Source organism: Pongo abelii, chromosome 13 (assembly GCF_028885655.2).
Source record: "Pongo abelii isolate AG06213 chromosome 13, NHGRI_mPonAbe1-v2.0_pri, whole genome shotgun sequence".
Taxonomy (NCBI): domain Eukaryota; kingdom Metazoa; phylum Chordata; class Mammalia; order Primates; family Hominidae; genus Pongo; species Pongo abelii.
Window position 1 is genome coordinate 25,172,605 of NC_071998.2, and position 14,373 is coordinate 25,186,977.

The 14,373-nt window shown below is 42.6% G+C and overlaps 1 protein-coding gene across 1 annotated transcript; it reads right to left on the reverse strand.

The window, feature by feature from the left end:
* Positions 1-1,082: 1,082 nt before the first annotated feature.
* Positions 1,083-6,750, reverse strand: TMEM215 (transmembrane protein 215). Its single transcript, XM_002819712.4, has 2 exons — positions 6,506-6,750; positions 1,083-6,190 (listed from the first exon to the last, which is right to left on the reverse strand). Exon 2 carries the CDS (start codon positions 6,130-6,132, stop codon positions 5,425-5,427), a length of 708 nt encoding a protein of 235 aa, XP_002819758.1. The 5' UTR covers positions 6,133-6,190; positions 6,506-6,750; the 3' UTR covers positions 1,083-5,424.
* Positions 6,751-14,373: the final 7,623 nt, after the last annotated feature.

The following is a 14,373-nucleotide window of genomic DNA, read 5'->3' on the forward strand; positions in this document are numbered from 1 at the left end:
AGGGCCTTACGCAGCAGAGGGATGAAGACAGGGCATTTGAGGCACAGAAAATGGTTGGGACAAAGCCTTAGGGTGGTCAGCTGCAGGGCACAATCAGGAATATTCAAGAAGCTCCCGCAGGGGATGGGAGGTAGTTCGGAAAAGCAGAGGAACAGAGTGGACCTTTCTGAGTTGGTCTGGTGGTCTAATCACTTATATAGAAAATAATGGCCAGGTGCGGTGGTTCACGCCTGTAATCCTAGCACTTTGAGAGGCTGAGGCTGGTGGATCACCTGAGGTCAGGAGTTCAAGACCAGCCTGGCCAACATGGTGAAACCTCGTCTCTACTAAAAATACAAAAATTTGCCATTTGGTGGCAGGCGCCTGTAATCCCAGCTACTGGGGAGACTGAGGCAGGAGAATCGCTTGAAACCTAGGAGACGGAGGTTGCAGTGATCCAAGATCATGCCACTACACTCCAGCCTGGACGACAGAACGAGACCCTGTCTCAGAAAAAAAAAAAAAAAAGAAAGAAAATAATTGTCCATACTTTTCATGTTAAGATACAGGCAGGTGATTTTCAAAAGCCTAGTTTTTTCAAACAAATGTGGTCTTGCCTCCTACTGAAGAGTTGTCTTATGTACAATAGTTCATTACCATGAAAAATAAGAAAGTGATTAATTGCAAAATTATCTTTATGTTTAACTTTCTAAAGATAGATTTGTCAAAGAGCAGCACAGGAGATTTTTAATAGCTTTATATACTGTTTTGTAATCGGTTCATTTTGTAACTCTGTACCTTATTAGGGATAAAGCATGTAAAGCTTCGTACTATCACCGAGAATACCAAGTCTGCAGGCTCTAATCTGGGGTCGGGGAAGGAATAAAGGGAAAAATAAAAAAAGAATCCCTAATAAGAGTCAGTCCCAGGAAAAACTTGCCAAAGACTGTGGATATCTAACATCAGTGCCTGCCTGTTTGTGTATCTGGGCAGCATCATGTACACATTTCTTTTGGTTGGGTGCCCATAGAGTGAGGACCCTGCGGTAGGTCATGAGAAATCAAAGTCATGGTCTCAGACTCAATGGTGTCTACATGATTTTATGTGAACTGGACAAGAGTTTGAATGGAATCTAGTCTTTTATTAAGATATTTAGGCAAACCAAGCATTTGTCCCCATTTCCATCCTCAGTTTAGTTTTTCCCAGTAGGAAACTGAAACACAGAAAACTCAAGGGCAGAGTCTATCAGATTCCTGAAATTTCAGTTCGTTTGTAAGTCACTGATAGGCGACAATACATATACATATGAAATACAGTCTATTATAAAATATATGATGAGGTACTTTAAGAAAATGCTTTTGGCATATTACAAAGTCATTATTATTGTTTACATCTATTTATCATTTTGCTTGTTGAACACGATGCTCTTGAAGACTGACACCACTGTAATCTAATTGTGAAAAACACACCACTGGTATCTTAGCTGGGGAAATGTTCCGTCTTACTCCTAAACATACTAGTTCTGGTCCTGATGGGAGGATCTTTTGGAAGAAGCATTGTTTTGTTTCCCACCCTGGGTCTTATATCCACAAGAGTGAAGGGAAGACCCACACAACAATATGGAGAGTTCCATTCATTTACACATTTCTGCCTCCTCTCTCTCATCCACAAGGAGATAGCTGTTCAATAGTAAAGTTCCTCTCTATTGGCATATAACAAATAATATAGCAGTGTAACCAGCAATAGGAAAAAACATACAAAATCATCCATAAAACTTAGTATCTTGCCAGCAATAAGGAATGGCATGATAAATTATGGAACATCACTAAAATGGCATATTACACAATTGTTCATTGATAATTAGAAATACTACATAGAAACATGGAAACATGCTTGGAATATAATTCAAAGAGAAAAGAAAAACACACTATTATAATATGTATGCTGCATATGCATGTGGAGGAAGCCTGGAAGATGATATACCAAAATAGAAACACAGTAGTTGCTTTAGGATAGTGAGGTTGCGGGTTTTCAGAAACCTTTTCTTTAATGTGATAAAATACTAGTATTAATAATAGTGAATTCACCAAATAAATGATGTTGTGGGTACAGAGGGAGGCTATTAATAAATAAGTAGAGCTTGGACATTGCAAAAGAGAAAAAACATTTAACAGAATGAATCTTCCTTTCCTACATTTGTCATCTCGGTGGATATTAAGATCCATAGTATTGAAAACATTTTCAAAGCAGCTGCTTAGCAGGGTTTGGAAGAGAGCCTGAACTTAACTGTATCTGGATTTTGTTTGCCAAGATGACTGCAACAGAAAAAAAATCTTAAAACAGATGTCTAATATGCTCTCGTTTGAGTATCTTGTCTGAATTCTCACTTAAGAATCAAGAAGCAGTTTGGAAAAACAATCCATGTGCACAATAAGTAGGCATACAGAGCAAGAGAAATTCAGTAGAGAAATTTTGAAAATAAAATGCCTATTCAAAATCAAGTTGCAATGTCTATTTGGATTAACAGCAAAATAAAGTAATACCTACTTAAATTTATATCTGTCTAGGAGCTCTTAAAGGCTACCAGGAACAATCCTCATGTCTATTATATTGATAAGAACAATTTGCTAAAACTGTCTAACTCATCGGAATGAGTTGCTGTCTTTTCCTCTAAAGGGCTGAGACACTTTTTTTCTCTTTCTCTTCTACCTCTGTTCAAAAGAATGTGGCTTTCAGTCTTTTTTTGTGTACATTTTTTTTGACTTTGGAAGTTTAACTCTGAATAGTACTTACAAGTATTGATTTGGGGCACCAGGCTACCTTGTTGCATATAGAAAGGGGTTGGTTAATATGTTAGGAGAAATTCACACACACAATCATACATTTTATTCTCACTGGTCAAAGTTAAAACCTCTCACACCAACATTTGCAAACCTTTATTTTAGCACAGGAAAATATTTCCTCAAACGCATACTTAAATACCTTAAGTATCTTAAGTAGGTAATGGGAGAAGAAACATGAAATAGGTTTTTTTCTGAAGCAGAACTTGAAAACAAGATAAAATACCTTATATCTCTAAACTAGTAGTTGACCCTCAATCTGGAAAGAGACAGAATGATATAAAGGAGTTTGAAATGGTTCCAAGAAATCAGAAAGTAACTTTTCCAACCCCCAAACCATACCTGACACTACAAGCATCTTCTTTCAGAAAATTGCAGCATTATTGTCTAAGATTTGTTGAGTCTCTGTGAACATCTCTGTCTTACTATCTCCTCATCTCTAATGGTGGCAAACATCTTAAAGGAAGTTTTTATTCCTAAGAGTTATCCAATAGTTATCACCATTATAAAAATATGATTCTCTGTTTTCAAAATGCACTACAATTATTAAAAGTTACTGTGATTTTAGGAAACTATCTCTCCCCATCCCAAATCCAAATGTCAATCACATTTAGTGCAAGCTTGTGTATTAGATACTTTGAGTTATACCAACATTTTAAGTTTTCTCCTCAAAAATATTTTACTCTGATTATGTTCATTTTATTCTCAGGAATGCATTGTGTTGAATAAATGAAATTTGGTAATAAAACACATCTGCTTTCATACATCTACAAAATTCTTTTTTGAGTAGTAGCAGTGCAATCTATGTCACATAATTATCATAAATTTCATAACTTTGGCATGCATTTTGCTGTAACTTATTTCCTGGCAATATGTAAAGTGCCTTTGACATAACACCATAGAATATTTAAACTGAAAATGAATGATAGAAATAATCGAGCGTAAATCAGTTCCCCCTCCCTTCACAGAGTAAGAAACTCAGGTGTAAGAAGATAAAATTTGCCCAAGATCATGCACCTCATTTCTGACATTTAAGCCCTACTAAAATAATTACATATTTTTGATCTTGAACTTGACTTGAAAATTATGATTTTTTAAAAAGAGCATGATTCTTAAGACAGAACAATTGCTACGCTTAAGAAAGAATTGCAGAGTTGGAATTGAAATACACAAAAAATATATGCCCAAATTTTTGTCCTCAATTCCCCTTTTGGGAGAAAGTAACTAAGACTATATGATCACCTAAAATGATCATTCTTTGAAGGATACAAAATACTTCTGATCTTCAAGATGAACTCTATCACTATTCCTATACATAATTCATATTTTTCTTCACCAGGGATCAAATGGCATTCTGCTTGATAGCCTTCGTATCTATTGCAGTTGAGCAAGTGAAATAGAAAGCACATTTTAGGATATCATTGTGATTTGTTGTTTTCCTCAGCAGCAAAAATGTATGAAATAAAGAGACTTTTATCATGTAATGTTCACTGATCAGGTGAGCTTAATAAAATCTAGGCTTCAGTTAAATTTAGTAGATGAGTTCTTGTTTCACTGGCATTTACAGTCTGTGAGAGGAGTTGAACAAATGTACAAATAATGACACTTCCAAAGGTTTAACCATTGCATTTCATACAAATTATGTGCAATGTTCAAGGCTAATGTGTAGACTTTATAGTTTTCAGATTTTAAAAGGTATATAGGAATGGTAATTATCAGTACCTGTCTGCCAATGTTAAAGACTTGGATATATATGTAAAATTCATTTTGTCTTGATGAAAACAAATTCCAATCTATGAAAGTATCATATCAAGTAATGTTGCACCTGGTAAGGAAACAATACATGAATGATAGTAAATGTTTAGAAAAAACCCATTTCAGATAAAGACGCAATAAATGGATTTAAATGAAGAGTTTAAGAAGTAACATAGCCATCTAAAAATGTTAACTTTTCACATAGCTGGTCACACTTATTTTACTTTATTAGAGACCAGATCTTGTCAGACAATAATGCCACAAGACTCAGTTACATAATCCAACTGTCTTTAACTACCCTTTTCCCAAAAACCATCCCATCTAAGGAGGGTTTAACTCTTATATCTTGATTTTTTTTCTTTCAGCAAATACCAAGTGTGATAAGCTTTTCACCAGGCAAAAATTATTTTATATAACAGATCATTAATTTTATTTTCAATTTGTTCAAACATAAAGCAGCTCAGTTTCCCTATGGTCAGCTCGTGCATCATTTGATGCCTCACATCTGCAGCCCACTCTAGATTTATCTTGCTCTCAGCTGGTCCTGGATAGCACTTTTTGGGTTATTTTACAAAACATTTAACATTGTGTAAATTGTTAAGAAGCAACTGGAGTAGCTTCCTTTCCTACCCACTGCCTCTTCCAGTGTCCTTAACCCTTATCACCCTTCCCTAAAATGTGTCCCCAACATGCCTATTTACATGACTCTCGGGTACCAGAGGTTATCACACCCATCACATACCAGGTCAATTTCTAACAGTGTGAAGGCTGTCCGAGCAGAGCAATTTCCTTCCACGGGGAGCTGGGCTTAGTCATATTCTATCAATCCAGCCACCTTTGTATGCAGAGATTAGACGATGGTCTCGTGGTCCCACCTGCCTTGTATCTGATTGATATAACAACAGTATCTGTCATAGGGGCTGTTCTGCTTGTAGGAGCAAACGATGATACTGTCCTGGGGCACAAAGAAGATGCTGTCCTCAGGCTCAGGGCACTCAGATCTGTCCCTTGCTGAGCACTTGACGTCCAAGGCACTGTAGGCGAGGGAACTGCCCGAAGGGCAGTAGCCGTTCAGGTATCTGGACGTCTCCTCCTGATGCCCATTCTGGACGAGGCTCTGGCATTCTCCTTCCTCCGTGAGTGTGGGGCTGTTGATGGAGCTGGCCACGGACACCTCACCCTGGCTTTGTGGGGGAGGCTTCCCCCTGAGGCCCGCCTTCTTAGCCAGCTCATCTGAGCTCCCCTTGCCGGATTCTAGGTCTGAAGGGGTCCTCAGCAGCTCTACCACCTCCTTGTCTTTGGGTTTCCGGAAGCAGGGCAATTTGCGGACCCACAGCAGCTCGTTCTCTGGCCACTTGGTGCATCCCTCGGTTTTCCTGGCCAAGGCAATGGCTGCGATGCCTGGTAGGCAGATGGCTGGCCCGATGGCCAGGAGGGGGATGTTTCCCAAAGTCTCCCCTTTCATCCCAGAGACGGTGAACATGAAACCAAAGACCAGGAAGACACTGACCAGGGCCACGACCAGCCCAGTCCTCGGGTTAATGTCATCAGGCCGCATCTTTCACTCCATCCAGGTTGGGGGCTGCTTGCTGACCAGGGAGCAGCGTTCTTCTATTCTGTCAGAGATGAAACCACAGTGCGTTAAAAAAAATCCAAGTCAAGCTCCCACCCACCAACTCTTGTCTCGCTCTTGCCCTTTGTCTCCGACTTGCTTCTTGACTTTCAGTCTTGATCTCTGTCTCTGTATCTCTCTTGCAATCTATTTCTCTCTCTGCGTTTCTCTTGCAATCTCTCCCTGTTTCTATTTCTACTCTTTCTCTCCGTTCCCTCTCCCTCCCTCCCTTTCTTGTGCCTTCCCTCTCTTCCTCTCACTATTGCAACCTCTGTCTCTCTCTCATATCAACGCGCACCGGCTGGGGTCAACGAGGTACCTGAGGTTTCCTGCCCTCTCCAGGAAGTAGTGAAAGAAGCCAGGCTGTCTCCTCAGAAGCCTCCACAGCAGCTGCCCCCTCGGCTCGCTCCCTTGGTTCTGGGAGGAAAGCCTGGTTTCCCCCACGGACTCTGCATCGGGGAGGTGGAACGTGGGAGAGCGGCTCTCCCAGAAGTGCCCGTCGGTCCCGGTGCTGTGCAAGCGGAGCCCAGCGCCAGCTCAGCGCGCAGAGCGCGGGGCGCGGGAGGAGGAGGGAGCACTGAGTCTGGGAAAGAGGGGACGCGGCGCGAGCCTGGCCTTGTTACATCACTGTCAGAGCAGGCTCAGAAACGCAGACAGACGCGCGGGGGCGCGAGGGGGTCAGCCCCAGAGAGAGGCCACCCGGCGGCAGGCGCTGCACGGGGTCTCGTCGGGGCTGCTGGGAGCGGCCGGGGTTTGTCCCGCCGCCGTTCCGGAGGCTGAGCAGGGCGACCTGACCCGCTTCCGTGCCCGGGAAGGGTCTGGGGCGCGAGGCTGCCAGTGGCCGGAGTCGGAAACCAGGGTCGGTTTGCCCACGGGGCAGCCGTTGGAATGTCCGAGCTCGGGCTCCCAGTCCGGGATCCGAGGAGTTAGGTGCCAGCTGGAGATGTCCCTCGGGGACCCGCACCCTTCTCCAGTTACAAATCCGGGTGACTGACGGCAGGCCCAGGGGCTCCCCGACCGCCCTTCTCTCAACCCCTCGACTCGGGGTTTGGGGGGGTGTGTGTCCCTCGGGGAGCCGGTGCCCGAGGATGCTTTGGTCCCGGCTCTGGGCGGTGGCGACGCGCGAAAGCGCTCTTGCAGCGGAGCAACTGCGCCGCGGGAGCGCACAGAACCAGCGCCCAGGAGGAGTGGGTTAGTGGTGAGGGGTGGGTGCCAGGCTAGTCCGGGCCTTGGGGGAGTCCCCGGAGTCCCCGTGGCTTTCCAACTCCAGGCTCGGGAGAGGGTGACCTTGGAGCCAGGATTTCACTTCTACAGCGCTGTGGTGCCAGGCGGACAGGGAGAAGGGCTCCCTGGCCCCCAGTTCACGAGGAGAAGGGGCCTTGACCGGTCAGGACCACCACCCTACGACGCCGCTCCAGCTCTGGGCGATTCTCTCCTTACTTGCTGAAGCAGGCGTTGAGAGCCTACGTTCCTCCCGCTCTGGTAGTTGGCAGAGGCAGATGGATTCCTCTGGCCCCGGGGGGCAAGACTGGCTTTGGCTGTGATTCTTCAACAGGGCTGCCCATTTAGGATAGGGGAGGGCGGTGGAGAACAGGTTGGTGAGCGGTACATGCTTTCATGTCAAGACACTGCTTTGCTGGAAAGAATTTTCACATCCAGGCCTTCCCCTGTTAAACTACCTGTATGTTCCTGGGCAAGTGACTTAACCTCTCTGAGAATCAGTCGTCCTATCTGTAAAATGAGATTAATACCAAATATATGAGGAAACATTGTGAGGATTAAATAAACGTAAAGTTCCTAGCACAATGCTTGGCACATAGTCTATGTACAAAAATTACACACACATGCACACACATACACATGTATATGTATATATATTTGTCATCATAATTAGTGTCTTCATCATGTATGACAGGAGCCAAACAAATCATAAAGGCTGTAGGACTAAGGACTTTTTATCCACTAGGCAATGAAGAACCCTGGATGTATTTTAAGCAAAGATCAATATAAAAACGTTCCAGTATGACTGAAAGGGATGGCAGGTGAGAGCACAGGTTGGAGCTGGTAAGTCTGGAAGCGGGGAGTCTTGTTCAGTAAGCTGAGAAGTTCAGTTAGCCGGCCAAGACATGATGTGGCCTTAACAATGTCAGGCTGGTAGAGGAGTTAGAAGGAAGCAGATCTGAGGGTATTTAAGAGTTGAATGAAGTGTCTTGGAGCACAGTGAAGTGAGATGAAGGGAGGAGCCAAGGTCAACTCCCAACTTTCTCACTTTCAGAGGGGTAGGTCAGGAAGCAGATCTTTCTCATTTTCCACTCCATCATCTATTTTGTATCTTTTGTACTCATGATCATTAGACAGCTGCTGCACCTTTAGGCATAGAATCATTTAGGAGGGAAGAAAGGAGAAAATGCAAAGGGTAAAAATGAGGTGCCAGTTCTTTGGCCACTTGTATGAGGACAATAATACTTTTCCTGGCAGCCCCACCGAGTAGATAGGCATCTGCTTATAATCGACCAGAGATGGATGAGCTTTGGGATACAAAGGTACCTGGGAAATTGTTGTTTATTTATTTACCAGATCCACTGATGATCTGAAAAAAGGATTTTGTTTAAAAGGAAAAAGGGAGAATACTGGAGAAGCAGCTTGCTATGTGTGTTACAATTATTGAAAACTTTTCCCTTCTTAAAACCATCTCTTTTACGGACACCATTCTATCCTAGTTTTCTTCCAATCTCCCTGGTCACTCATTTGTAGGCTACTTTATAAACTCCTATTTTATTTATTTTTATTTTAACAAACCCCTTAGATACTGATGTTCTGTGGGTTCTATTCTTGCTTCTCCCCTTTCCTGATTTCTCTTCTCTTCCTTCTCATTCTATAATAGCCTCAAACAGCCTGAATAGGCTGATGACTCCCAAAACTCTCTCTTTATCTTTGTCCTTTTCCCTCAGCCCCAAATCTATAATATCCAACTGTCTGCTTCATATCTCTAATCTGGGTGGTATACAGACACCTCACACTTGCTAGCGACTTTAGACTTCAGGGATTTAGACTTTAGCGATTTTGATCTATGGGGATTTCAACATTAGTGATTGTGGGGTTTGGGATTGTGTCCTTTGGGATTATGTTCCAAACCCAACCACATCATTCCTTCCATTTGCCAACTGAGAATATTTGCAATTGTTCTCCACTCCTTTCTCTCCTTAACAGCCTACATCCAGTAAGTCACCCAAGTCATTATAGTTTTACCTCCTAAGTCCCTTGATTATCCCCTCTTCTGGTTTTGACCCTAGGAAAATAACTTTACCTTCCTGTGTTTCAACTTCTTAATGAAACAAAGACTTTGAATGAGGTGCTAGGTAAGATTCATTTTAGCTCGAATGTTCCTTGGTTCTCTTGTAGTTACTTCTGCAGGGTTGAGCTGATGTCAGTGTTGTGGAGGTGTTTCGAAAATAGTGCTGGAAATAAAGTTGGGTCCTAAAGAAGCAAGATTGCCGAGTGGAGACCTCCTCTCACTTGTACAAACATCTAGTTCTTTTCTGATTTTTAAGCCATGCAGTTTATCTACTTAGGCATTAGATAAGACCCGTGCATAAAACCACAGGAAACTTCAATTGCTGCTTAATTATAAGCCTCATTTTCAAAGCAATTCCTTCTTAGAGGTAATTTCAGATGGTCTTTGAACAGCAGGTATACTTGCCCAAGTCAGCGGCAACAGTGGGTAGGGATTGGAGACATCACTCAGGGTCACAATACTCAGAGACAGATAAGGTGTTCTTAGTATTTAATTTCTTGCCTGTATAGTCTAGATTTTTAAACCTTAAGCAGTTCTTGCAATCCTGTAAGCATATACAGCCATGTACAAAGGCTTTTTCTTAGAAGAGCAAGGAATTCAGGCTGAAATGAGACTTTGGCATGTGGGTGTTTCAGAAGGAAAGAGAACCTTTTATTTCTGAAATTATGGAAATCATGGCATGCTAGCCTTTGAAGATACCCTGTAGTATATCTACTCCAACTTCTTTATTGTGCAGATGAAGTCTAGAAAGGCTTCACTGATCCAATATTATTTGAGTATTTATTGTGTGCTTAGCATTGTGCTGGGTGCCGGGGGTACAAATCAAATATGACATGGTCTGCCTTTATAGAACTCACACCCTCAGAGCAAGTTGTGTGTATGTCAGGATTGGACAGATTATGTGGTGACAACAAAAGACCTCCAGTTCTACAAAAGCTACATGCTCATAATATTATACATGTCTGTAATGGGCCAGCTGCTGCCTCTCTCCATGTCATCTTCACTCTGATGTTCAGATTGACAGAGCAGCTTCCATTTAGGACACGGTCGATCTTGTAGCAGAGGGACAAAAGAGCAGGACAAACCACATGCTGGCTGGTAAAGTGTATTCCCTAGACTTTGCCATCACCCCCATCTCTCAGGTTCCTCCTCCTTTTGCTTCACTTCTTCCTTCCAGCTCAGCTATCCAACTCTAAAGGGATAATAGAGACCAGGCCTGGTGGCTCACGCCCGTAATTCCAGCACTTTGGGAGGCCGAGGTGGGCAAATCACCTGAGGTCAGGAGTTCAAGACCAGCCTGGCCAACATGGTGAAAACCCATCTCTACAAAAAATACAAAAATTAGCAGGTGTGGTGGCATGTGCCTGTAGTCTCAGCTACTCGGGAGGTTGAGGCAGGAGAATTGCTTGAGCCTGGAGATGGAGGTTGCAGCGAGCCGAGATTGAGCCATTGCACTCCAGCCTGGGCGATAGAGCGAGACTCCATCTCAAAGGATAGTAGAGTTTTTGGAACTTCCGAAACTTTGAAGGCTAAAGATGGAAATTTTTGTCTAGTATCATACAAATTCTGTAGTTGTTTTCTCTGAGACTGACAGATGTTTCACTTTCTGCTGGAGACTCATCTAACATCAATGTCTTACTCCCTGGTGTGGGCTCAGTCCTTTCCTAGTGTGATGGAAGGAGCAGACAGACCTGGAGGTACAGTAAATGTGATGGCCAAATAAAGCCTGGGCCTGTTTTAACCTGTTCCTTCTCTAGACTTTTCCCAATGTCTGTCTGCCCTCTTCTAGCTTTTCTGTCTCTTCTGGGTTTGAATTTTTAGGTCTGGAGCCTGAAAACCCATGAAACATGGATCCTGCCTACCTTCTCTCTGTATTAGGAATGCTCTTTTGGTTGTAGTAACATAAACTACAGCTAGCCTGAGTCAGAAAAAAAAAAAGAGGCCTTTTTTTTGGGACTTTTCTGAGAGCTCAAGGGCAGGAATGTAGCTGAACGTCTGAAAAGAGTCAAAATTGGAGACTCAAACATTACTGGGTATTTCTCTCAGATGCTTACTTCTCTGTGTGTCTACTCTGTTGGTCTCTTTCTTTGTACAGATTCATTTCCTCCCTTTATCTGGTATCCATGTGGAAAAGCATGGCCCCAGTAGCTCCAGTGTGTCCATGTTACCAATCCAGTCACCTAAAGGCAGACAAGGTAGTGATCTCTTAATTTTAAAGTCCCAGGAAAAGAATTCATTGTATCATTTTGGGATAGGTGCCCATTCACAGTCCAGTCAGCTGGTAGGTGACATAGCTGCCAGGAGCGCCTTTATTGTAACAATAGGATAGGAAGGAAGTAGTGGCCAGAGGAAAAGAGTGGAGTGATTTTCTGGTGGCTGAGCTGTCAACTGAAGATGTACCTGGTGTATATTCTGCTACTTAACATCCTTCTAGAGTTTAAACTCTTTGAGAGCAGAATCCATAGCTCCAAATTTCATATAGGGATTGGGGGCATATCTCATAACAAGACAAATTATAAGCATAATATGCTCTGCTAAAGGAGAGTATCAACAAGAAATGTATAGAGCTGAAGCCTAGAAAACTAGGAGGTTTTTTTTTTTTTTAATTATACTTTAAGTTTTAGGGTACATGTGCACAATGTGCAGGTTAGTTACATATGTATACATGTGCCATGCTGGTGTGCTGCACCCATTAACTCGTCATTTAGCATTAGTTATATCTCCTAATGCTATCCCTCCCCCCTCCCCCCTCCCCCCACCCCACAACAGTCCCCACAGTGTGACGTTCCCCTTCCTGTGTCCGTGTGTTCTTATTGTTCAATTCCCATCTATGAGTGAGAACATGCAGTGTTTGGTTTTTTGTCCTTGCGATAGTTTGCTGAGAATGATGATTTCCAATTTCATCCATGTCCCTACAAAGGACATGAACGCATCATTTTTTATGGCTGCATAGTATTCCATGGTGTATATGTGCCTCATTTTCTTAATCCAGTCTATCATTGTTGGACATTTGGGTTGGTTCCAAGTCTTTGCTATTGTGAATAGTGCCGCAATAAACATACGTGTGCATGTGTCTTTATAGCAGCATGATATATAGTCCTTTGGGTATATACCCAGTAATGGGATGGCTGGGTCAAATGGTATTTCTAGTTCTAGATCCCTGAGGAATCGCCACACTGACTTCCACAATGGTTGAACTAGTTTACAGTCCCACCAACAGTGTAAAAGTGTTCCTATTTTTCCACATCCTCTCCAGCACCTGTCGTTTCCTGACTTTTTAATGATTGCCATTCTAACTGGTGTGAGGTGGTATCTCATTGTGGTTTTGATTTGCATTTCTCTGATGGCCAGTGATGATGAACATTTTTTGATGTGTCTTTTGGCTGCATAAATGTCTTCTTTTCAGAAGTGTCTGTTCATATCCTTCGCCCACTTTTTGATGGGGTTGGAAAACTAGGAGGTTTTATTGAGATACATTAAATAAAAATGGAATAAATGGCATATTTATTAATGGAAAGACTGACTATGGTAAAGATTCCAACTCTTCCCCATTTAATTTATATGTTTAGCACAAATCCAATTAAAATCCCAAATGGAAATTTTCTTGGACTTCGAAAAAATGACTTTTAAAGTTCATCTGAGAAATCACACATATAAATAGTAAAAATGGTTTGAGAGAGAAAAGCAATAAAGTCAGGGCTTTATTAACCACCTATGAAACTAAATTTAATCACTACAATAATTAAAGCTGTCTGGTATGGTGCAAAAAAAGTCACACTTATCAATAGAGTAGAAGGGAGATGTTGGAAATAGTACTATGTATTTATTAGAATTTAGTTTAAGATAAAGGAAGCATTACAGACCCAATGCTGTTGAGAAAATTGACTGTTTTGGAAAAAAGATCTTGTTTTGGGATGACATTAGGACCATTCTCCACCCCTTGCCCCCAGAGAAAGACAAAATATTGTGACTGTTGTCTACTGTTCTTGAGTCAGTTATATACATGTTTGTTTCTTCTTTTTTTTCTGAGACAGAGTCTTGCTCTGTCACCCAGGCTAGAATGCAATGGTGCTGTCTCAGCTCACTGCAACCTCTGCCTCCTGGGTTCAAGTGATTCTCCTGCCTCAGCCTCCCAAGTAGCTGGGCCTACAGGTGTGTGCCACCACATCTGGCTGATTTTTGTGTTTTTAGTAGAGACAGGGTTTCACTATGTTGGCCAGGCTAGTCTCGAACTCCTGACTTCGTGATCCACCCACCTCAGCCTCCCAAAGTGCTGGGATTACAGGTGTGAGCCACCGTGCCGGCCCATATTTGTTTCATTTTTAAGAAAGATAGATTACGGATGGCTGGTGGTGGTGGTGGCTCACACCTGTAATCCCAGCACTTTGGGAGGCTAAGGTGGGTGGATCACTTGAGGTCAGGAGTTCGAGACCAGCCTGGCCAACATGGTGAAACCCAGTCTCTACTAAAAAAAAAAAAAAAAAAAATAGCCAGTTGTGGTGGTGGGTGCCTGTAGTCCCAGCTACCCAAGAGACTGAGCCATGATAATTGCTTGAGCCTGTGAGGCAGAGATTGCAGTGAGCCAAGATCATGCCACTGCACTCCAGCCTGGGCAACAAAGCGAGACTCTGTCAAAAAAAAAGAAAGAGAGAGAGAGAGAGAAAGAAAGAAAGAAGACAGCAAAGATGGAGAAGAGGCAAATTCCCCAGTGTCTCACACCAAAAGCCTGTTTGTTAGGAATTGTGCGGGGGCATTGCCTGTGTTTTCACTAAAGGACAAAGAAAAACAAGTTTTAATATTCTGAATGAGAGTTATAATTGGATATAGTCATGGATTTACAATTTCTGCTTCAGGGGAGTAAATAAAAAGGATTATACAATGGTCTCCTTTTG